The sequence below is a fragment of the Leguminivora glycinivorella genome, chromosome Z, assembly GCF_023078275.1.
Source record: "Leguminivora glycinivorella isolate SPB_JAAS2020 chromosome Z, LegGlyc_1.1, whole genome shotgun sequence".
Lineage (NCBI taxonomy): Eukaryota > Metazoa > Arthropoda > Insecta > Lepidoptera > Tortricidae > Leguminivora > Leguminivora glycinivorella.
Genome location: NC_062998.1, coordinates 50,041,448 through 50,066,864, shown reverse-complemented (window position 1 = coordinate 50,066,864; position 25,417 = coordinate 50,041,448). Strand labels below are relative to the sequence as shown.

General features: G+C 37.0%; 2 protein-coding genes across 2 annotated transcripts in view; one reads left to right on the top strand and one right to left on the bottom strand.

The window, feature by feature from the left end:
• LOC125241502 (dipeptidase 1-like) overlaps positions 1 to 25,417 on the top strand; it is a 449,138-nt gene that overhangs the window by 242,752 nt on the left and 180,969 nt on the right.
• Positions 2,577 to 23,678, bottom strand: LOC125241504 (actin-1-like). Its single transcript, XM_048150025.1, has 6 exons — positions 23,451 to 23,678; positions 23,014 to 23,169; positions 22,116 to 22,251; positions 21,174 to 21,435; positions 3,677 to 3,758; positions 2,577 to 2,744 (listed from the first exon to the last, which is right to left on the bottom strand). Exons 1-6 carry the CDS (start codon positions 23,486 to 23,488, stop codon positions 2,594 to 2,596), a joined length of 825 nt encoding a protein of 274 aa, XP_048005982.1. The 5' UTR covers positions 23,489 to 23,678; the 3' UTR covers positions 2,577 to 2,593.

Below are 25,417 nucleotides of genomic sequence, written 5' to 3'. Positions count from 1 at the left end.
TCCACGTAGCACATCTCTGGTGGAAAGGTACCCTAAAAGGCCAGCAACGCGCATGTGGAGGCTCTAGAGTGGCAGGCGTCATAGGATACCGTGACTGCTTGTCACCAGGCGGATCGTACCCGTATTTACCATGGTGTGGTACCTATGAATAAAAAATTATATTGCTGAAATTTATGTTTCAATCACTTCCCTTCATCAAATTTATGATTTTTTATTAGTTTTTATTTTATCAAAATAGTGGAAAATTGTTATATTTTTGCTAATAATCAACGATATTAATTTTTTTGCCGCCTAACTCCCCATAAGTTGATACCAGAGACGATTTTTAAATTTTAGGATTTTTTTTCATAGTAATTTTTCATACAAATTTTGGCGGTCAAAAAAACGCATTTTGCATAAATATATTTTACTATTTTTTAAGTATGTCAAATAGACACACACAAAGAACTAAAAAAAAAAAACAAACTTCGGTTCTGTGGGAATTATTTTGACCCCAAACGCTACATCTCCTCTACTATATTGTTTTTGTAATCACACCATCTGGGTCAAATTTTTATTCAGAGGGAAAAGCGATTATTAGGTACCTACTCGTACATACGTTTGTTTGTCAGTCTTTCACGGCAAAACGGGTGATTTTTTAAGTGAAGATAGTTAAGGCACATCTCGGACACTGGCGATCAAATATATGAAAGAGGCGCGTTCCTAGCACACACATGTAGGTGAACGCGTACCATGCTTGTATGAGTGAGATATGACAGGTCGATTGTTCGCGTTTTTGACAGGCGGTAACTGTCAGGTAACTGAGAGGGGGTGGGCGTCACTTTCAGCGGGGAGCGGGAGTGGCCATACTGTACGATAGTACTCTTTATTATACTGTGGTTAAGGGATGGAGAGTGACAGGCTACTTTATGTCTGTCGGCCGTTTGGCACAAAAGGGATGGAGAGTGACAGTATTTGTATACAAATTTTGTACTTTGATGTCTGTCGGCCGTTTGGCACAAACGTTGTCTGAGGCTTTCCTATTTTATTCGTAAAGGTGTGTGTACTATTTTTCTGTTCGACGGAGCCGGGAAGCGATAACTTCGTTTAGCGCAGCAGCCTGAAATTTGACAATCTCCGTCCGGAAAACATAAAACGATTTACTGAGGATTCTTTAAGACAAACCAACATTTAGTTTGCCTTTCTTTAAAGCCGCCTGTCGCGCGAATTTACATACAAAGTACAAACCAAGTTCCCACTGGGTACCTACCTAATCAACATCACAATCGCTGTCCGTAAACATAGCTATCTCTCTCCGCTCTTCTGTAGCGGCGGGACAGAGCCAGACTGCGTTTCGAGAGCCACGTAGCGGCAACGATTGTCACTTCAGCTAGGCACGCTGGAGACGTAAAAACCCTACGCTTGTGATGGCTGTGATATTTCCATTTCCTCTTGTCCTACTTAATTAAAGGTCACAAAAGAAAAGCTTTTAGTCGGTTTACGCATTCTTTTGTGCTGGAAGTGTACCTTTGGTTCGGGCAGAATTGTATTCAAAAGGCTTTGAGGAATTCTTGAGCGTAATTTGTAGTGCTCATAGCGTAAATGAACGCTTGTTTAAAAAATGTCTTTCATCTTGGCGATTTCGCCAATGTCAAAAGTGTATTCGAGATTAAATCCATACTAATATTATAAATGGGAAAGTGTTTGTGTCTGTTTGTTTGTCAGTCTTTCACGACAAAACGAGGCAACGAATCGACATAATTTTTTTAAGTGGAGATGAAGGGATGAAGAGTGACATAGGCTACTTTTTGTCTCTTTCTAACGCGTGCGAAGCCGCGGGCAAAAGCTAGAAGGTAATACAAGTTGAATAACTAACATGTTCACTGTTCAGTACTCCCACATAAAACGGCTTTGGTTTAGTTTTATTGCAGCCTTAAGGGTTACTATTGGTATACCATTTAGAACGGGACACGATGATGATTAATGAGACATGATAGGTCAAACGTTTTTAGAGACAAAATTCATCTTAGTTAATTAACTTTAAAAAACCGGTCAAGAGCGTGTCGGGCCACGCTCAGTGTAGGGTTCCGTAGTTTTCCTCATATTCCTCAAAAACTACTGAACCTATCAAGTTCAAAACAATTTTCCTAGAAAGTCTTTATAAAGCTCTACTTTTTTGATGTTTTTCATATTTTTAAAATATATGATTCAAAAGTTAGAGGGGGGGACACACTTTTTTTTCCTTTTGGAGCGGTTATTTCCGAAAATATAAATATTATCAAAAAACGATTTTAGTAAACCCGTATTCATTTTTAAATACCTATCATATCACACGTTGGGGTTGGAATGAAAAAAAAAACAGTCCCCACTTTACATGTAGGGGGGTACCCTAACAATTTTTTTTCCACTTTTTATTTTACCACTTTGTCGGCGTGATTGATACACATATTAGTACCAAATTTCAGCTTTCTAGTGCTAACAGTCACTGAGATTATCCTTTTCTTTTTGGTGCTAAGTAGTATAGTGAGCTGCAAGTTAGCTAGCACAGCGTAACTAAGTCAAAACAGTCATGGGTCAAATTAAATGAAAAGACTATAAACATTGAAGGGTGTATTCAGTAAAACTTCTGTCTAACCCTCCCGGCGCCCGCGTCATCGTGCTCCTGCTTGGTGAGGTAGCAACCCTTCACGGCGTGCATGGACGCCAGCACGGACCCGCCGCGCCACGTGGCGTGCTGTCGGGACTCCATGGCGTCTACTGTTACCCTGGCGACAATTTCGATTGGCTTTTATCAGCAGTTTTCAAAAAGTTTGTACAAAGTTTGTACATAACCGGTACATACATTTTAATTGATCCTATTTGGTTACCAACATTTAGTGATATTTTAAGTAGATTTCGTATATACCTACAAGATAATTTTATTGTTATAATTAAGAAAAACATACAAGAGATCCTTAATGACCAAATAAAAGTTACTAAAATCTCAATTCATGAAATAAATCTTAGTAACAAAAAAGGAATAAAAAAAAAACAAATTTAAATTTTTCCTTAATTTTTGTACAAACTTTTCGAGAACTGCTGTTATGCGCTTTAATACAGACAAAGACAGATAATATTTATTCTTGTTCAGTTAAATTAATTCTCTGATAGATGTCACTATTATTAATATTTGACAATTTAATCAGTAAATAATATACGTAAAATAAATTAGTAAACACTTTTCAGTGTTCAAATGTTTTAAAACTGTGTCGAGAGAGGGCAGCCATTTATCCAATGTAGTAACGAAAACTAAAACGCAATTTCAGATTTGAAAATATCGTATGAAGCATTAAAATTAGTCTTCTACTTTTTACTCATCAGAAGACTGCAGACACCTTTATTACACATATTAATAAATATTAAATAAATATTATAGGACATTCTTACACAGATTAACTGACTCCCACAGTAAGCTCAAGAAGGCTTGTGTTGCAGGTAACCAGACAACGATATATTTAATATACAAATATTTATTTACATAGAAAACATCCATGACTCAGGAACAAATATCTGTGCTTATCACACAAATAAATGCCCTTACCGGGATTCGAACCCGGGACCGCGGCGTAGCAGGCAGGGTCACTACGCGCCGCGGTCGTCAAAAACGTATTAAAAAGAAAAAAGATAATAAGTGTATTTTAGAAAGAAAATCAGAAACCTTAAGTTTGGCTGATCCAGAACTCTCAACGAGAGGTCTTGATGTAGACGCTTATCTAACCCGGTCAGCTGACTGCCGCCACCTGAATAACAAAATAACATCAATAAATAGACGTTTAAATAGGCTACTTTCCTCAATTAATCAATCAATCAAAATATAAAATAGTGCAAAGTAGAACTAAAAACTAATAAGTAATAATAGTAGTGAATCTTACGTATGCACCTACCCAATGGCAAAAAAAGATATTACAGTGCTGTGTTGTCTTGTTTGCCATTGCTAGTAAATAATATAAGTAGATATAGAACCTAATGTATTAGGAGCTTCGTCTGCCAACAAACCATACTCTGGTTTGGCAGAAGTTAAAGTTTAGTTTTAAGTTTTAGTTTTGAATAAACATTTATTTCATTATTTCATTTTCATTTCATTATTCTTTATTCAAATAGGCTTACAATAAGCACTTTTAAATTGTTAACAGTGTACAATATTCATCTTATTCTAAATATCAGAGCAATTTATTGGTGCAATAAACAATATTGTTTTAAAACTACATTGATTTAATAAAATGATATCAATCTAGATTGTATAAAAAAATACTAGTCTAAAAACTTCTAGAATAAATACTAAATGTCAAAAAAATTTTATAAAAATACATTGAATTATCAATATCATCATTAATAGTCCTCCTAGTCAAATCAGCTTCTTTTTATTAGGGTTCCGTAGTCAACTAGGAACCCTTATTGTTTCGCTATGTCTGTCCGTCCGTCCGTCCGCGGATAATCTCAGTGACCGTTAGCACTAGAAAGCTGAAATTTGGAATCCTAACGTGTGATGTTGGATAGGTGTAGAAAATGAATAGATTTTACGAATATTATATTACGATACAAGTGCGAAAAAAAGGAAGTTCGAAACGAGTGGCGATAAATTAAAACACGACCGAAGGGAGTGTCTGAAATCTAAACGAGTTGTAGTACCGATACGACACGAGTATTAATTATTACACATTGATACGACACTGTGTAGTTTTTAGTTCGATTTAATTTAATATAAGTAATAATAACGTAATGTATTATGTAATGTAACGTATATTGTAAAACTTTTGCCCCACGTTACACAATAACTATTTATTCGGGTTAGTTTAATATTTTTTATCACACCCGCACTTTAAATGTGCTATTGCACGCAGGCGGAGCGTGAGTTATAGAAAAATCGTTCTCCGAAGGGAATAATGAAATTTCTTGTACCGTACTTAACTTTTTTACATCTATTTGCATATTTTTTACATTGCTAGTGTGATGAAAAACATTGTGTGTAACTCGGGGAGTATGAATATTACTAACTCGAGTCTTTAAATCGCTCCGGCAAGCCGTCGCGATTTAACTTCCTCTCGTTAGTAATATTCAACTTCCTCCCCTTGTTGCACAATGTACTATTACGTGTTCCATCCAACTTTACGTCCAAATCTGATGACGAATTCAAGTTCCTAAGATTAATGTTTTATATAGTCATATTATCTCGGTCACTTAGGTACCGTTTGTATGGGCGCCCGTCTTGACGAAAGGCAGTCACCGTATGCCGGAAACCGTAAAATTGATACCGTTTTATTACAGCCCGGTTTTCATCAAATTGCCTACAGAAAGGCACTGTACAAGGAATTTAGTATACAGGGTGGCCCATTCAAATCGGTCAGTATGGGAAAGTCTGAAACTATAAGACATACGAAGATTTGTTCTTAGGAACCATGTCACCGATTTTGATAAAAAGAAAAACTGCATTCATACAATTAAAAAAAAAAGTGTACCCAGCTGGGAAATCGAACCCGGTTGTTTTGAAAAAATAAACTTACACTATTAAAGGTTTAAAAGTTTAATGCAATGCCAATGCCACATGATACATAACACGGTGTATGTAACAAGTAGAGAGGTACAAACAACCATAGAGACAATTTTACATGCCTGAACTTGCTGAATATTGTAACGGTGGTCACTTTGAACACCTACTATGATAAATTAAAGTATGTGAAAAAAATGCATTTTATTCATTTTAGACATTATGTTTCTTAGAGATATTTACTGCTTAAGACCTACACAAACGATATCTGAATAGAAATAGTGTAAGTTTATTTTTTCAAAACAACCGGGTTCGAATCCCCAGCTGGGTACACTTTTTTTTTTAATTGTATGAATGCAGTTTTTCTTTTTATCAAAATCGGTGACATGGTTCCTAAGAACAAATCTTCGTATGTCTTACAGTTTCAGACTTTCCCATACTGACCGATTTGAATGGGCCACCCTGTATAGACCCCTAGAGAATTAAATTTAGATAGAAGAAACAAGTTCATTATTTGTATGGCGGCCGAGCGTGTCATATTTTGTACTGAAGTTGTTACTTGCCTGTGATTTTAAATATCTCCCAGGCCCTTGAGTGTTCATCATTTTTGTGTTTTTGCAATTAAATATCACGTAACGAGGCATTTTTAATGTTTATGTTGACTTCAACTTACAAAAATTGACGCCTGAAAGCTGCAAGCTGCGATTAAAAACGGACAAGTCAGTGGATTGTACTGAGTACATTTGACACGCTAAGTAGATACGTTTATTTGATCTATGGTATAAGTACACCGTGTTTTTTTTGTTTTGTATATCACTTTTAGTTAAAGTCGAAAATAAAATCATTCATTGTTTTTATACATAATAAATAAATTAATTTATGTGAGAGACCCTTAAGAATAATATACAAGTTAATGTCAAGTGATTGACGGCAAACGTGTTCAGTAATTATTTTTATTTTTTTAATAACTCGATAACCGTAAGAGTTAAGACGCTAGTTTCTTAGAGGAATTAATTGTATTTGATCTAAAGAAGCTTCCCTTAAAGTTAACGGAATTCAATAAAAACACGGTGTATATGACATCTGCGACAGACCCACACAAGGGCGTATTTAAAGATAAAATTTTAATTCCTTTTTGCACGTATATCGTACGACGTTTTTCAGTACAGATGGCCCTCCGAAGTTTCGACCTAATATACAATGAACCACTTCTCACACTAATGCGTAAAAAAAACACCATCTGTACCTACTGAAATAGTACATTACGATACAAGTGCGTAAAAAAGGAAGTTCGAAACGAGTGGCGATAAATTAAAACACGACCGAAGGGAGTCTTTTAAATCGACACGAGTTACGAATTTCCTTTTCGCACGAGTATCGTACGACGTTTTTCAGTACAGATAGACCTCCGAAGTTTCGACCTGGCATATAATGAACCACTTCTCGCACTAGTGCGTAAAAAAAAAACACCATCTGTACTGAAAATGTAATTTAAAATGTAATTTTCAGTACATATGGTGCCTTTTGCCTGCACTAGTAACCACTGCGCGTTCATTTCCTTGTCAGGTCGAAACTTCAGATAGCCATCGGTAGGTACTAAAAAGCGTCGTACGATACACGTGCGAAAATCTAAAACACTTCCTTTTCTCTTTTCCGCACTTGTATCGTAGTGTACTATTTCCGCGACGTTTAAGAGGATACCCCCCCCCCCCCCCCAAGGAGCCCCCCTTTCAACTTGGGAATTTTAGTTAAATATACAAGTGTTATTAACTATTGGGTTGGTAAGAAAGTAATGAGCGAATCATAACCAATATTGTAATTTTTATTTAATTTATTATTTTAATCATTTATCAAAAATATAACGGCCTTCGTTATCTACTACTTGTCTCCATCGTTCTGGTAAAGAATGAATAGCATCGGCGAAGAAGTTCTTAGGTTTAGATTCAAAAAACTCAGCTATGTACTGTCGTAGATGGGCTTGATCATCGAACTTTTTTTCATTCAAGGCATTGCTTAGCGATCTGAACAATGCGTAATCCGTAGGTGCCAAGTCTGGAGAGTACGGTGGATGAGGTATCACTTTCCAACCTAGCTCCAATAGCTTTAGCCGAGTCACTTTTGCAATGTGTGGGCGAGCATTGTCGTGTAAGAAAAAAACTTTAGCATGCTGTGGACGATTCTGACAGATTTTTTGGTTTAAATTTTCAAGCTGATTACAGTATACTGATGCGGTAACAGTCATTCCACTTGGTAGGAGTTCCCAGTGAAAAATACCATGAATATCCCACCAAACGGACAGCATAACTTTTTTCGGGTAAGGCTCTACTTTTGGTGCCTCTATTCCTTTTTCGTTTGGAGCTAGCCACTGACGTTTGCGTGTGTGATTTATATATAAGACCCATTTTCCATCTCCAGTGATAAGATGGTCCAACCAGTTCAATGTGCGGCGAAAAGACAGAAGTTGTATGCAGATATCGGCACGGCGGTTTAGTTGATCTCTATCAAGTTCGTGCGGTATCCAAACACTGTATTTGTAGTTTTTTACCAACTCGTGTAAATGTGTTTCTATGGTGACATGAGAGCAGCCTAACTCGGTAGCAAGAGTACGACTCGTTAGCCTCGGATCTCCTTCAATTAAGGTTTTTAATTTGGCTACATCAATCTTCACCGGTCGACCAGACTTAGGTTGATCTGATAATGAAAAGTCGCCACTACGAAACCGCTGGAACCATCGTTTCGCCGTGGCCTCAGACACAACTTCAGGAGCAACACGCTGACATATATTACGCACTGCTTCGGCGGCTGAATGGCCAGACTGAAATTCATATAGTAAGCAATGCCTTACATGCACTTTTAATTCGTCCATTTTCTTCCTTATATTAGCTCGGCGACAGCTAGTGAATGACTGACGAGAAACTGTGCGACTCGCCCTTTATATACTTTCGACCATAGAAGATTCTAGAACGCTCTCAAAAATTGTATGTGGAATTCAATCGATCGCTCATTACTTTCTTACCAACCCAATAGATTTATCGAAAACAAATTGTCCATTAAGAACAACTCAGTCAAAAGATATTTCAAAAAAATCTTTAAAATCGAGGTTCCGCTCTCGACTCTTTCCTCCTTCAAAACTTAATCAATTAAGCAATGAAAAAGGTCGTTTTTGGAATTTTTTGAACATCTTTAAAAAGAAGAATATCAAACAAAAAACCTCCGACACAGATAAAAATAATAACAATCTGTGTTGAAAAAAATCATTGCTCTATCTTCAAAAACCAGGGAGGAAATTACGTTTGTATGGAGAATTGCGTATCGTCAGCTAGCAACACATTAAAAACAAGTGAACCTAAACGGAAGCACAAAGGCTTTATACATCGTCAAGAGGCTGCGTTAGCGTTTCCAAGAAAAGCGTTTAAACTTATAAACGTTATAAAATGTTAGGTTTTCCTTTAAGAGGCCTTATTCCTAAAGACGAGCGTTTTTTGCAAAATAGAACCTTTTTCATTCAAAATTATAAAGAAACTATAAATGATTATTAAAAAAATGATAATGTTCCTAAAAGTACATATCTTAAGCTAGAAAGTCAATTGGTACTACTTTAAAATATGTCTTTTTATACTTCCGAAAAATCAGTTTTTTCGGAAGACGTTTTCAATTTTCATAGTGGGATAGCTCGTTTAGAATCGTGATTGTGCTGTTAAAAATGTTATTTGGGGTAATAAATGATCACAATCCTATTTGTTATATCCTGTACGAGTTAGCTAATACTTTGACATTTTAAGATTTACTTGAAATGGTGGATAAATAACCTTCCGTATCCTCCCCATTTTTTCGATAAAAAGAGGTTTACATTATGTATTTTTCCTGCGATTCCTGCATTTTTTGTAACTCTTAAATAATATTATCCTAAACTAGAACTTCTTATTGACCTATAAGAAAAAAATCATACATATAAGACATACCTTTCTGTCGATAGATATGTTTTTAAAACACCTAAAATTCGAATAAAAGACACTGTGCTAACGCGAGCCCGCTCAGTCTGCGCCGAGCGCTCGAAGACAACGGACCTGCGTTTGATCGTCCGGCGCACCTACCTTTCGTAAGCAGCTCGATAGTTCCGAGAAGTGCCGTAAACTGCGACTAAACAAATCTTGATCCTTTTTACACCTTATGCAATTTTAGCATTCGACATGCTTTTCATATGATTTTGGATTTTAAGTTATACGTGAAGTTTGTTGAGAGTTTGAATTATTATTATATTTTTGGACCAGGATGAGGTTCTGGTTCTCATGATGATGGAGTCAGGCAGGAGATGTTCAACAGAACTGCTATTCTACTTATCATAACTCCACCATGTTTGGGCTCATTAGATTTGGGCTGATGAGCACCATCGATCTAGATGAGGTCCAAGGTCTCATGATGGAGTCAGGAGGTGGTCAACAGAACTGCTATTCTCCTCATCATAACCCCATCATGTTTGGGCTCATTAGATTTGGGCTGACGAGCACCATCGAACTAGATGAGGTCCAAGGTCTCATGACGGGGTCAGGAGGTGGCCAACAGAACTGCTATTCTCCTCATCATAACCCCATCATGTTCGGGCTCATTAGATTTGGGCTGACGAGCACCATCGAACTAGATGAGGTCCAAGGTCTCATGATGGAGTCAGGAGGTGGTCAACAGAACTGCTATTCTCCTCATCATAACCCCATCATGTTTGGGCTCATTAGATTTGGGCTGACGAGCTCCATCGAACTAGATGAGGTCCAGGGTCTCATGATGGAGTCAGGAGGTGGTCAACAGAACTGCTATTCTCCTCATCATAACCCCATCATGTTTGGGCTCATTAGATTTGGGCTGACGAGCACCACCGAACTAGATGAGGTCCAAGGTCTTATGACGGGGTCAGGAGGTGGCCAACAGAACTGCTATTCTCCTCATCATAACCCCATCATGTTCGGGCTCATTAGATTTGGGCTGACGAGCACCATCGAACTAGATGAGGTCCAAGGTCTCATGATGGAGTCAGGAGGTGGTCAACAGAACTGCTATTCTCCTCATCATAACCCCATCATGTTTGGGCTCATTATAAATATGTGGAAGGTCGTTAATAATAATAAATGTTTTATTAGGGTACCCCTACATGTAAAGAGGGGGCAGATATTTTTTTTCATTTCAACCCCAACGTGTGATATATTGTTAGATAGGTATTTAAAAATGAATTAGGTTTTACTAAGATCGATTTTTGATAATTTTCATATTTTCGGAAATAATCGCTATAACTTTTGAACCATATGTTTAAAAATATGAAAAAAATCACAAAAGTAGAACTTTACAAAGACTTTCTTTGAAAATTTGTTTTGAACTTTATAGGTTAGTTTTTGAGAAAAATACGGAAAACTACGGAACCCTACACTGAGCGTGGCCCGACACGCTTTTGGCCGGTTTTTATTTTATTTTAATACTTTTCTGTGCTATTCATACATAGCCACCCTAGGGGATTCAGTATTAACAGCTTCTTTTTTTTCTTTCTGCATATATTTGTTTCCGCTTTTAAGTTTATTGTAAATAAGACTGCATGCACTTACATTGAGATTATAATTACATAATGCTATTAAATTAAATCTAATGAAGCGTTGTTTTATTTCCTAAATCTCAAAACCTTTTAAATCGAATATGTATAGTAATGAGCAAAAATTTTACCGCAGGCTTTCCAAACCGACGATGCTTGATCAGCTACTTTTAGAACGAACATGTACACCGTGTCCAATAAGTCCGAATACTCACATTTTACCTCAGTTCTAAAGATATAGGGATCACAGGCCATCAAATTCTTATTTAAACTGAAGAGTATATTCCTTTTAATAAAATACAAGCACAAAGTTCATGAAATTTCCGAAGTGTCTAAGAAAAACAAAGAGGTAAAGTGCCAACAAAATACTTGCTCGGCACGCAGGTGACGAGATATTTTTTATAAGCAGAATCTGTATGTGATAAAACAGACGCCACGTGTCCAAAATAAACTATTATGGGTACCGAGGATAGATAACGTTCCGGGCAACTAGAAAAATGTGCCTAGGTTCCAGAGCTCACCATCGGCCCAGGTGTGGGATGCAGTATGTAAGCGAGGTAAACTACCTTCAGTACTTACAGATAAAAGCGTTAAAATCAACGTTTTTTTCTTTAAAACCAAGGTTTTGGAGAAAAAAATGCCTTAAAGTTAAAAAGGATGCTTGGGAATGAGTATCATGTGTCCCAACAAGACGCACCTCCAGCACATTCGGCAAATGGTATTCTAGCGTAGTTTCAGACTAATTTGGCAGTTTTTTATCCGAAACATGAGTGGCCACCCAGGCCTCCAGGTTTAGGCGTATTAGACTACTTTGTATGGTCATACATGCTTTGAAGACTAAATTTCAAAAAGATTATTGAGAGTATTTGGGATGAAATGTGAAGAAAACGGTGCGTGCCGCGTGTGATCCGTTTGAGAAGCGTTTGAGGCTGGTAAACAAGTTAATGCTGGAGTTATTCCAAAACATTTGTTGTGAATGTAGTAAATAAGAGTGCCATTCATAAAATATAATAATAATGTAGTAACTATTTGTTCATTTTGTTTTATTGGCTATTTGTGCTGTATTCAAACTTATTGGACACGGTGTACATATTTTGATTTTCACCCTTTAAAATGTTTCTAAGACGCAACGTTTTGCAAATTTGGTCACGTCATGCACAGTTAAACTGTGGAATGAATTGTCGCCAGCGGTATTTCCGGACCAATGCGACCATCAAACCTTCAAGAAAAGAGCGTACATCCATCTTAAAGGCCGGCAACGCACCTCCAACACTTCTGGTGCTTCTGGTGTCCATGGGCGGCAGTGATCGCTTACCATCAGGCAGCCTATCTGCTCGTTTGCCTCCTATCCCATAAAAAAACGTTTAATATTTTTTAAGAAAAAAAAAACCGCCGCCTTTCGGGTTGTGGTGAAAGCTACTTGCGAATGTTGGATTATGTAGAAATGTGTAGGTATTTTTTAAAACTGATTTTAATGCTTTAATTATTTGATGGCAACACAAATAAATATACGTATAACGCTAAGGTTTGAGGAGTTTCTCAATTCCTCATGAATCCGATTATAAGAAATCGAAGCTTGACAAACTTTGACTTGAAAACTCAATAATTATGCTTAACAAACATAACTAAATAAATGTCACTGTTCTGAACTTAAATGCATGCTTTTCTTACAAAAATACCAAAGTCACTATGAGTGTGCCGTTCAGATTTGAGGAGTTCGGTTCTGACCATCATCAGCAGTTCCACTGCACCAAATGTCACTGTTCCGGACGTAAGTGCATGCTGTTCTTATAAAAATACCAAAGTCACTATAAGCGTGCCGTTCAGATTTGAAGAGTTTGGTTCTGAGTGTTCTGACCATCATCAGCAGTTCCACTGCACCAAATATCACTGTTCTGGACTGGACGTAAGTGCATGATGTTCTTATAAGAATACCAAAGTCACTATAAGTGTTCCGTTCAGATTTGAGAAGATCGGTTCTGATCTGACCATCATCAGCAGTTCCACTGCACCAAATGTCACTGTTCTGGACGAAAGTGCATGCTGTTCTTATAAAAATACCAAAGTCACTATAAGCGTGCCGTTCAGATTTGAGAAGTTCCGTTCTGGCCATCATCAGCAGTTCCACTGCACCAAATGTCACTGTTCCGTACCTAAATGCATGCTGTTCCTTTAAAAACACAAAAATCACCATACGTATGCCTTTCAGATTCGAGGAGTTCCCTCGATTACTCCAGGATCCCATCATCAGAACTGGGTTCTGAGAAAAATGGGACCAATCTATATTCATATACATTCAATATTCTTTTTTTAATCGGTCCAGTAACAACGGAGATATCGAGGAAAAAACATAAAAAAATGAAAAAAATAAATAAACATACAGACGAATTGAGAACCTCGCCTCAAATCTCTCAGATTTGAGGCGACGGTTAAAAAGTGACACATCATGAGCAGTTCCAATGCACCAAATGTCACTGTTCTGGACGTAAGTGCATGCTGTTCTTATAAAAATATGAAAGTCACTATAACTGTGATAATTTCCGAAAATATTAATATTATCAAAAAACGATCTTAGTAAACCCTTATTCATTTTTAAATACCTATCCAAAAATATATTACACGTTGGGGTTGGAATGAAAAAAAAAATCAGCCCCCACTTTACACTTTACACTAATAAAACATTTTTTTCCATTTTTCATTTTTGCACTTTTTGACGTGATTGATATACATATTGTTACTAAATTTCAGCTTTCTAGTGCTTACGGTTACTGAGATTATCCGCGGACGGACGGACGGACGGACGGACGGACGGACGGACGGACGGACGGACGGACGGATGGACAGACAGACATGGCGAAACTATAAGAGTTCCTAGTTGACTACGGAACCCTAAAAAACAGAAATCACTATTAAACTATTCTCTAATTTCAAGTTCCTAACTAAAATTTTCCTAATAAAAAAAAAAAAATTGATCCCGCTACAAACTTTCACCCCCTTTTTCCCTCTACTAGGGGTGTAAATTTTCATAATCGATTCTTATCTCTTCGAAATTTTGTTAATGCAATCTATACAAATTTCGACTTTCTAGCTTTCGTAGTTTCGGCTCAGCGGTGTTGGTTGTTGAATCGATCAATTAGGAAACCTGAATTTATATATGTACATGTAGACTAATACTATACTTTTACTACATTCATATACCTTATTTACTACTACCATACCATGAATATGAAATTAAATAAAGAGTCCCCATATAAAATTGAAAATTATGTTATTATAGCAATTTAATTCAAAACTATCAAGATTATTCGTGTCTGCGTTGAAACGCGCGTTGAGTTGCCGGTGCTCGCGTACCGAGCGCCAACGCCATCTATCGATGGCCGTTTCGTGAAATTGATGAGCGCTCTAAGGAGTAAGGAGTCTTAAATCTATTTTTCTACTCCCGAACTGTTAATATTCAATATCTGGGCATCTGGGTTCTGTTTCGTATCCTTGACATGTGTCGCCATCTAGTTCAAAAATGAATAGTACCTACATCGAGCGAAAGAATTCTCAGCCTTAACAACACAACTACTCCACACGAGATGGCGCGCATTTCGCCACAAAAACTCAAATAGTGTATTTTTCTATTCGTTTTAGCCTTGACCTGTGTCGCCATATAGTGTTTGCAATAAATAGTACTTACATCAACCGAAAGAATTCTGTCTTAACAGTACAACTACTGCACACGAGATGGCGCGCGAAGACAAACTCATGAAAACTCGAAAATTCGCGTTTTCCGGGACCTAAGGATAAGTTAGACCGATTTTTCACCCCCAAAAACCCCCACATAACAAATTTCTGCGAAATCGTTAGAGCGGTTTCCGAGATCGTCAGTGTAAATAAATATATATATAAATAAATAAATAAATAAATAAATATACAAGAATTGCTCGTTTAAAAGTATAAGATTTAAAGGGTCGTGCATAGATCTTTAAAACCCTACATAAAAGTCTATTCCCCAACGCAAACCTCCGCCGGCTTTCCGCGCATGCGCGTAGTATCGAAGAAACTGAAAACGCATTGTTTGGCTCTGTAACCATGGCAACGCATTGTTATAACGATACTGCGCGCGTGCGCGGGAAGGCTTTGGGCAGTTGAGCTCACAGTGCAAATCTTCAGTGCGTCAAAATACAGGAAACAGTGTAAATTTCACAAAAGTTATTCAAGAAAACGATTTAAAACCAAGTGCATGGTCGTAGAAAAATCTATTTTCAATTTCGTAATTAGTTTCTTAGAAATATTCTTTTGTTTATAGGGTAAAGGCACCAGTAGTCAGCCTCAAATCGAAAATTGTATTTTCAAAACCGTCTCATTTGATCTCCAATAGACTAATTTGAATGATTAATGTTTTTATAGTTCAACAATTTAATTAAGTTTAATTTTAAGAATAAAGCGTAACTTAGTGTTTGTTTTAGAACAATATTTTGATTAATATAATAAAAGGGCGTTTTTGCCAGTACTCAGCCTCCTGAGCACCAATATACAGCCTAATAAGTACCCAGTTCTCAGCGTTCCGTGACCTCAGTATCCAGTGGTCAACCATGGGCTGACTACTGGATATTTTATGTATGTCAAGCAAACATAGCTATAAGTGCATAAATATTTAAGGGTCATTGATTTACAGACTTACGTTCCATTTGAAAACATAAAGAAGTCTTAAATCCTATAGTCAGCCGGGGAGGCTGACTTCTGGAATTATGACATATTTTCTTGAACCCAGCAGCCGCAGGTGGTTGACTATTACATTTTGTTTCTAAAGTAGTTTCCAATAACCAGCCCCCTCAAAAATCTGGTTTTCAAATACATTTTTATTATTTTTTTAGTTTATTCAGATAGTTTAAGTATTAATTAAGCGAAAATGTTCTTTTTCTTTAACCATTAAATCATAATGTGTCTACTAACATCTTAGCAAAATACCATGTGACATTCTAAAAAAAATGGCGAAAGCACGTAATGCTTCATGTCAGTAGACTGCAGTGGCGGCGCGTGAAAATTTTCGTTGGTAAAGCCGGAGGGGTTTTTGGCATCTGTTTTGTATGGACTTCTACAGATACTAGAGAATTTTAGGGAACCCGTTGGGAATCGAGTTGTATAGACGCTCCGCCACTGGTAGACTGGCTCTTTGAATTTTTTTTTGTGCTTAATGATATCAATTGTAAATATTGAGATATTTTACAATTACCATTTAATCAATCTATGATTTTATCTAATTTTGACACAAATTTGACAAACACTTTGATAATTACAACCCATAATGTACAAAAAAGGCTGACCACTGGGGCATGGCTGGGCACTGGTGCTTTTACCCTACCTTAGAGAGTCACTTCACTAGAAAAGATGTAAGATACAGTGGGGCAAATCTCGACTAGGGGGCAAATGTAGCTGGTCCATTTTTTCCATGTTTTACAATGCTTGCATTATTAAATAGAGTGTCCACCGATCATATGGTAGGCGTGTTCAGTGGATACGTGTAGAACTCAACATCATAATATCATCACTTTGCTTCTGATAAATAGAGTGTAAAAAAACGTAACATCGGTAACTGTTTGCTGTACATTTGTAATCCTTATTACAGAACCAAATCTTGCTGTTCGTACCTCAGAAAAATCAAGCAATGCTTGTTTTGAGGGCGTCACACCCTTGGTATCGGTAAGATGACCGATGATCACTCTGATTATAGTGATTATCCATACTTACTAATATAATAAATGGGAGAGTGCGTGTGTCTGTTTGTTTGTCCGTCTTTCACGGCGAAACGAAGCAACGAATTGACGTGATATTTTAAGTGGAGATAGTTGAAGAGGTGGACAGTGACATAGGCTACTTTTTGTTTCTTTCTTATCCCCCACTTCCCTAAAATGGGGAATGGAAGTTTGTATGGAGCATTCCGCAATTTTCGAATTTTACGCGAGCGAAGTCGCGGGCAAAAGCTAGTATTTTTTTAAATTAAAACTTAAATTTGACACATACATATTAGTCCAAGGATAGGCCAAATCGTAAAAAATGATGTAACCCTTGAAAGCCTTGAAACGTGTGTCGAGAAATGATAGTAAATTCACGACCGATATATGGGTGATTCTAAGTTAAGAGGTAATACGTTGTATGGAGAGACGGCGCGAACTTTTTTGTTGTTTTTTACCTATTTGTTTATTTGTATTAGTTAAAACTGCCAATTTGAAGTGTTTACAAAGAGGACCAGTCAATTTATTTGTTTTATCGTGTTTTATCAGCGACCAGGGGAAATACTCAGTCCAGGGGAGATACTGTTGCACAGGGGAGGATACTTTGTGACCAGGGAAGAGACAGTTGTATGAAAAATTTAGTTTTATTTTTTAAGAAATAACTCTATTTATTGTTTTTATTATAATTATTGATTATTTATACTCAGACTTTACATTTCATAACATTTTTACAGCAAGAAAAGTGATAATTCCTTAATGAGTTGACTTATTTTTCACTTCTCCATATTATACATTAAAACAAAAATAATTTTAATGTACAATCAATAGGCAACAAGTAAACAAAAGCCTATCCTTTTAATATCAGTATTAAACCTTTTTATTAAACAGCTTCACGAAAATTTCATATGAAGTTGAATGTGAATGTGTCCTCTTTTTAGGGTTCCGTAGTCAACTAGGAACCCTTATAGTTTCGCCATGTCTGTCTGTCCGTCCGTCCGTCCGTCCGTCCGTCCGTCCGTCCGTCCGTCCGTCCGTCCGTCCGTCCGTCCGCGGATAATTTCAGTAACCGTAAGTACTAGAAAGCTGAAATTTGGTATCAGTATGTATATCAATCACGCCAACAAAGTGCAAAAATAAAAAATGGAAAAAAATGTTTTGTTAGGGTACCCCCCCTACATGTAAAGTGGGGGCTGATATTTTTTTTCATTCCAACCCCAACGTGTGATATATTGTTGAATAGGTATTTAAAAATGAAAAAGGGTTTACTAAAATCGTTTTTTGATAATATTAATAGTTTCGGAAATAATCGCTTCTAAAGGAAAAAAAAGTGCGTCCCCCCCCCTCTAACTTTTGAACCCTATGTTCAAAAAATATGAAAAAAATCACAATAGTAGAACCTTATAAAAACTTTCTAGGAAAATTATTTTGAACTTGATAGGTTCAGTAGTTTTTGAGAAAAATGCGGAAAACTACGGAACCCTACACTGAGCGTGGCCCGACACGCTCTTGGCCGGTTTTTTCTTAATAGTTGCGTTTTTCTGGAAAGAAAACCTTCTATCGTAAAGCTAGAATAAAAATAGGTACAACGCTAAACAAAGGTTAAGAGAAAACGGAAATAAAAATAATCAAAACTAGTACAAAAGTATCTCCCCTGGCTTTTTTGATACGCCAGGGGAGATACATTTTCGATGAAAATCAAAAATAGCTGTAAAAGTGTTTCTCGTACGCAATTCATAAATAAACGTAACAATATATTCAACATTTACAGTGGATATTGTTATATATATTAGTATTTAAACAAATGATTGTGAAATAAAAGTGACCAGAGGAAAGACTACATTCACTCAACATTTCTGTACCCAGCGAGTGCCGTGGCCGAAATAATCAACAAAACGGATGCATAGTTGCCTTATGCGCCTCTTGACGGTAACTTCACATAACACCCTGTGTATTAGACGACAGAACCTCCACAGATTAACAAATTAAACCGACTTTTGAACGAAAACTAAAAAGCCAGGGGACGAGACACGAAACACGTAGGACAAAGTTTGGAGTTCATAATTGTTGTTAAATACAGTAATATAAGAAATTCCACTCATAAAATACTGTTCCTTAGTTATTTATGTTTGTAAAATTAAGGCTATTAAAATAATAAGTGAATTTTAACAAAGTCATAATTACTTGTTGACAAATAAATTCGGTTGGGGGACAGGCCAGGGGAGAGACATTTTTCCTACATTAGAGCTGATTGTGACTAATTTACATGAATTTCTGTAATAATTTTGAGTGCCCAGGTAGAAAACATTTAGTTTTATAAAATAAATATGTTATTATGAAGTATTATCCTGAAAAAATATATTTTTTTGTCAGTGCCGTCGAAAGTACCTCTTAACTTAGAATCACCCATATCGTTGTCTGAGTACCCACAACACAAGCCTTATTGAGCTTACCGTGGGACTCAGTCAGTCAATCTGTGTAAGAATGTCCTATAATATTTATTTATTTATTCAGTGTGACTATAAAATTTTCTTAATTTTCTACGCTCATTTGTCTTTGGTAAGTAAGGATATAACTTTTATTCAAAAATATGTACCAACAAATAAATTTAAAATGAAATTACAGACAATCGGTGTCGAAATCAGATCATGACATCAAAGCTTCAATTCTGAGAAGAAGAAATTTCGTGCCGTATAAATTGTAATAAATACGCCGACAATTCCGAAGTTTGGGTAATTTTTATTGAGAGCATCAATGAAAATATAACTGATGAAAAGATGTAATTCATAGAAAATTCGTTGATTTTTTGAGGTGTGAAAAATAAAACTGACGATTACAATAAAATATTTTTTAAGAAAAAAAACCGCAAATCTCCTAACAAATAAATGTGACTGTTCTGAACTTAAATGCATGCTGTTCCTATAAAAATACGAAAGTCACTATAAGTGTGCCGTTCAGAATTGAGGAGTTCCATTCTGACCATCATGAGCAGTTCCACTGCACCAAACGTCACTGTTCCGTACGTAAATGCATGCTGTTCCTTTAAAAACACAAAAATCACCATATGTATGCCTTTTAGATTTGAGGAGTTCCCTCGATTTCTCTAGGATCCCATCATCAGAATTGGTTTCTGATAAAAATGGGACCAATTTCAAATTCCACATTCAAAAAAAAATTTAATTGGTCCAGTAACGACGGAGATATTATCGCATAAAATATAAAAAATACAGACGAATTGAGAACCACCTTCCTTAAGAATTTGGGGCGGCGGTTAATAAAAATACACCGAGTTTTTATTGTTTTCCAATAAATTCAATTAATAAAAAAAAAATTTCGTCTCATACATAATAAATGAATTAAATTAGTGTGAGAGGACCTTAATCATAACATTAATGTCAGTGTCAAGTGTCTGACGGCAAATGTCAAAACAAATAACATAAAGGATGAAGTGGTAAGGGATGCCATCATGCCACACACGCGTTCAGTATTTTTTTTTTTAATAATTCGATAACCGTAAGAGTTAGGACGCTAGTTTCTTAGGGAAATTAATTGTATTTGACCTAAAGAACCTTCCCTTAAAGTTAACGGAATTCAATAAAAACAGGATGTAGATGTAGATCATCATCAGATAATTCGGTGCTAAAATCTCTCTAAAATCTCTAACTACACTGTACCTTGTTCATGTACCTATTTAATGGCGACTCTACATATGTGTTTAACAAAGTTCCTGGGTCACTTCGGACAAAAATGCTTCGGTGATACCTAATTTTCTCCTATCCTCTTGCCGCCAAATATACAATCAGATGTACATTTTGTTAAACTTATACTATTTGTATTTCGAACACTCTAACATGTTTTTTATATCTGTCATATTATCTTCCTTCAGTTCTCTTCCTAAACCAGAACTATGTGGTCATGTTATTTTCTATAAAATAAATTATATTCCTTTTTACCTCTGCTTTTTTCCTCTAATATTTAGACATTTGGTTTCAATGGAATTTTAACTTTCATGTAAACAAATAAAGCATACCTAATTTTTTTTGTTTCTAAAATTTTTAGAACAAATGAATCTCATCTCAATTTTAATTACAACTAGAATCAAAATGCCTTAGCAAAAATTTTGTATGGTGGGCGTTACGAGGCTATATTGAAAGGGTTTCTAAACTGATTTTCGTGCATTTTTGTGAGCAGGTTCAAAATCTACTCACTGTCTACTATTTAAATCTAATAAGATTTCTCACCTGACCGAGCGCTGGTAGCTAATTCCTTTGTTCCGCTTCGACAAAATGATTTATTGATACCTAATTTTCTCCGATATCGGACTTGAATGGATTCTGGATTCTCATGAAATTTTGTGACCAGGTTCAAGATCTATGCTCACCTGATAATACAATATTATCGTAGAACAAAGGCTGGTAATCGATATCACATCGGCTGATGCACTTGATTACATCATCAACTATGCTGGGACAGTCCAACCCTTGCAGGGAAGGTCTGAACAGCACTTCGGGGCACAAGAATCTTTCGTCGTCCAAAATGATGTGTTGCCCGTCTGGGAGCTGGTAGCGGAGTTTTGTGTCGCCACCAGACATTTTAGAGGCTTGGATGGCTTCTAGATCTGTGGCTACGTAGCAGGTGCTTGCCTGTAATATGGGAAAACTTATTCGTCTTTTTTGTCCTGGAAATTTGGTCGGGTTTTGTCAATATTTAAGATAATTATGGTCATTATTCTAGTGGATGAACGAACAATTGGGAATAATATCGATCGGTCAAAACGTGAGCAATACGTTCATTTCATTGGACCACATATTTTTGACGAGTTTCTAACAAGCTACGGATATAAAAACGTCATACGGCCTATCCTAATATGCGGCTGTGAGGCTTGGTCACTAACACTGAAAGAAGAAAGTCAGCTCCTGGTAGCGGAGAGGAAAATTTTTCGCAACATCCCAGGACCTATTCAGAGACACGATGGCACCTGGAGGACCAGGAAAAATGCCGAGATTGAGGAATTAGTGGCCGAACTTAATATCATCGGCGAAACGAAATCCCACAGACTTCGCTGGTTCGGTCACTTGCTTAGAATGGGAAACGATCGGGCAGTCAGGAGAGCGTTCTTGGGTCGACCGGCTGGTGACCGTCCGGCGGGTCGACCCAAGTATCGCTGGGAGGACAGTGTGGTGGCGAAGGCTACAAGTCAGTGACTGGCAGTGCAGGATCGGGACACGTTCACTTTGGATCGTTGAGCCAAAACAGTTAATTTAGTTAGTTAGTACCAACAAGCTAGCAACTTAAGGTAACAAAGAACAAAATGAACTGTCACCTTAATCTTCTCAGCGAGATCAATCTCAATTGGTGTAGTGAAGGAATAACCAATTTTCTTCATCAGCTCAAGCAGAAAGCCGGTGACAGCATGAGCTGTCAGTTGAGATGTCACTATCGAGTGCTTTAGAGGAAACCTAGAAAGAAATACCACTTTTACATTCTTATTTACGAACTCATCAAATTCAAAAAATATCTCAATAAAGTTTTGAGCACTTGGCATGTACTTTTTTGAAATTTTAGGGTGGTCTAGGTAAATTATCAGCCATATGCTTGCAGCACCAAAAGTTTTAATGCCCTTGGCCGACCCTAATACACCGCACCCTCGTTGAGCTCACTCATTGAGGCTAAATTGCTTCTCTCAGAATTCGTGTGTTTAATGTTTGAATCTTAAAGACTATTTTTGTACCAGTCTAGTGTTCCACTCAACCGGCCCTCAGCCGGATAATCCGGCTAATCTGGTTAAAACGCATCCAAGCCATTCTGAAATCTCTCTTTCGGTCTGTCTGGACCCCGGTCTGCGCCGTCTACGGTGTTCCGTGGGTCCCACTCGGAGACTATTATGCCTGTACAATAAATAATACACACCCTTCAAAAACAGGAGCGGTCTTCTTCTTCTTCTCGTGTCGATGGTTTCTTTTCTTTTTATATTAAGCGGGACCAGAAGGTCGCGACGCTTATTGCCCTGTCTGTCGCGTCCCGTAGATCTTCCACGGAGCATGTGCGTGGATTCGCTGGGCAGCACAGCATGTGTGTCATGGTTTGGGGAGCCGTCCCACATGTGCATAAGATGTCTGAGCAGCTTAGGCTGCCCCACTTTACCAAGTTCTCCTTGCTCCGGCCAACTTGGGAACGCAGCCAAGTTCTCCTTGCTCCGGCCAGGAGCAAATAATACGCACCCTTCAAAAACAGGAGCGGTGTAGCAGCACGAGTAACCGTTCTCCCAGACCAAGCCAGTGGTTCGTCCACTCGCCAGTGTAACCAGAGCTGGACTCTGGGCCAAGTATATTTCGTCAACTATAAACGTCTCGAAGAGCAGTTCTGCCATCTGTTCCCTGGAAAAACAATAGTTTTTATTGTAAGTTCGGATACTAAAACCTTGGCACTGTAAATCGAATGCAGATCTATCCGTATTTGGATTCTCCTTATTATGGTGGTTACAGAGGATCTACCAGACATATTGATACGTGTGATACGATTAAGTTATATACAATGGTCAAAGTATCTTTTATCGAAACAAGGTCGATATATTCAAGTAGGTACTTCGTCTGCCTTGGCCGCTTCTAAATAAACATTAGTTTAGACACGTTTAGACACTTGACTTAGCTTCACTTACTTGTCCTTGCCTGGTGTGAGTGGGTGTAACGCGTACATGACTTTCGTCTCCTCTGGAGCCACCAGTAGCTCCTTGTAGAATGTGTGGTGCAACAGCTTCTCCAGTTCATCCCAATCCTGGGCATGATGGTCGGTATATTATTGTATGTTTAGATGTTCGGGTACATACGTAAAAGTAAGTAGTAATTTTAATAACGAAATTAAGCATATGCTATTTCATCAAATCTATAATGAAATATATATATACATCAAGCATCATCAAGCAATCTACTATATTTGACAAAGACCATACAGGCCATAGACTAAGGAAAAAAATTTGAAGTGAAATTCTATTTTATCTTTGATACAGGCCATAATACAGGCCACAGTATGGAGATTAGAAATAGTCTCCCTGGGCCACAGACCTATCATTTCGCTCAAAATACTCACTATAGATCAAGAGCCCAGGCCCGCCAGACCTTCCTCAAATTCTCAAGGATGAAACTTTGGGACAATGTAGAGTTCACATCGGCGTTTAATGTGTGCATATTTTCTAGTTCGGCCCATCGGCCAATTTTTTGCTATCAAGTGATGAAGGTGAAAAAAAAAGTGCTTACTTTCCTTAAATTCTCAAGGCTGATTTAGAGCACGTTGTTAGAAATTGGTTATCATCAATGCCAGACCGTTTCCGCCGGCCATAACTTTTACCAGACGCGACAAAGTTAGCAAAAAACGACTCTAACTTACCTCATTTTCTCAAGCCTGATTTTGATATATGATACGCAGGGACCTGTAACTAGACCATTTGTAAGCAGCCAGACCAATCGGATGGACCCAACCATCCGTCAGACCGACTTAAAGTTTCGATATGAGCATTAGTAGAATTGAAATATTCCGGGTCTATAAAAGCTAAAAACTTGAATTTTCTACATTAAGCTACGTGTATATTGTATACTTAACGTAATAAGCGACTTTCAAAAGTATTACTTCTAAGGAAATAAAAAAATGAAAGTTTATATGTGGTGCAAGATTAATTTTAAGCTATGAATTTTATTTACACTGCGTAAGTACATGTGTATTTTATTATAAATATAACCTTTACCAGACGCGACAAAGTTGGCAAAAAACGACTCTAACTTACCTCATTTTCTCAAGCCTGATTTTGATATAATTATGATACGCAGGGACCTGTAACTAGACCATTTGTAAGCAGCCAGACCAATCGGATGGACCCAACCATCCGCCAGACCGACTTAAAGTTTCGATATGAGCATTAGTAGAATTGAAATATTCCGGGTCTATAAAAGCTAAAAACTTGAATAACGAATTGAATTTTATATTATAAATAACGTAAACAAGGAAAAAACAAATTGGTACAGTGCATTATAAATTAAATATTCAATTCAAAGAAGTAAACAATCAATGTTACAACGGTATATAACTAAACGAATTTCCTTTCTCCTACAAAACATGGTAACATACCTAAGTGACGAACTTTAGAATTACAAGTTTAGGAAGTTTAAACATTTGTACTCAATACGAACATCATCAACCCCGTTATAACCCATGTCGGAGATGCTGAATTTTCAGACACGAATACATTTTTGGCATTCTTCAAATACATAAATGCCGTTATAAAAAGTTTAGAATACTTTACGTGTGTACACAACATATACACTTATACTTTCCACCTCATTTTAACTGAACTTATATAAATGCTTAAATAACTTTTGTAGTATGCGAGGGATTTGACATTATATGCAACATACACATAGTGCCTTTATACATAGTGTGAGGTCCCTCGCCCACAAATTAAAAAGGATCGATCTTAAAACTAATTTTAAACCACCTTGTTCGACGACCGAAAAAAAGTTTAATTTACTTTTCTTCTTTAAATTTATAATAAAATACACATGTACTTACGCAGTGTAAATAAAATTCATAGCTTAAAATTAATCTTGCACCACATATAAACTTTCATTTTTTTAT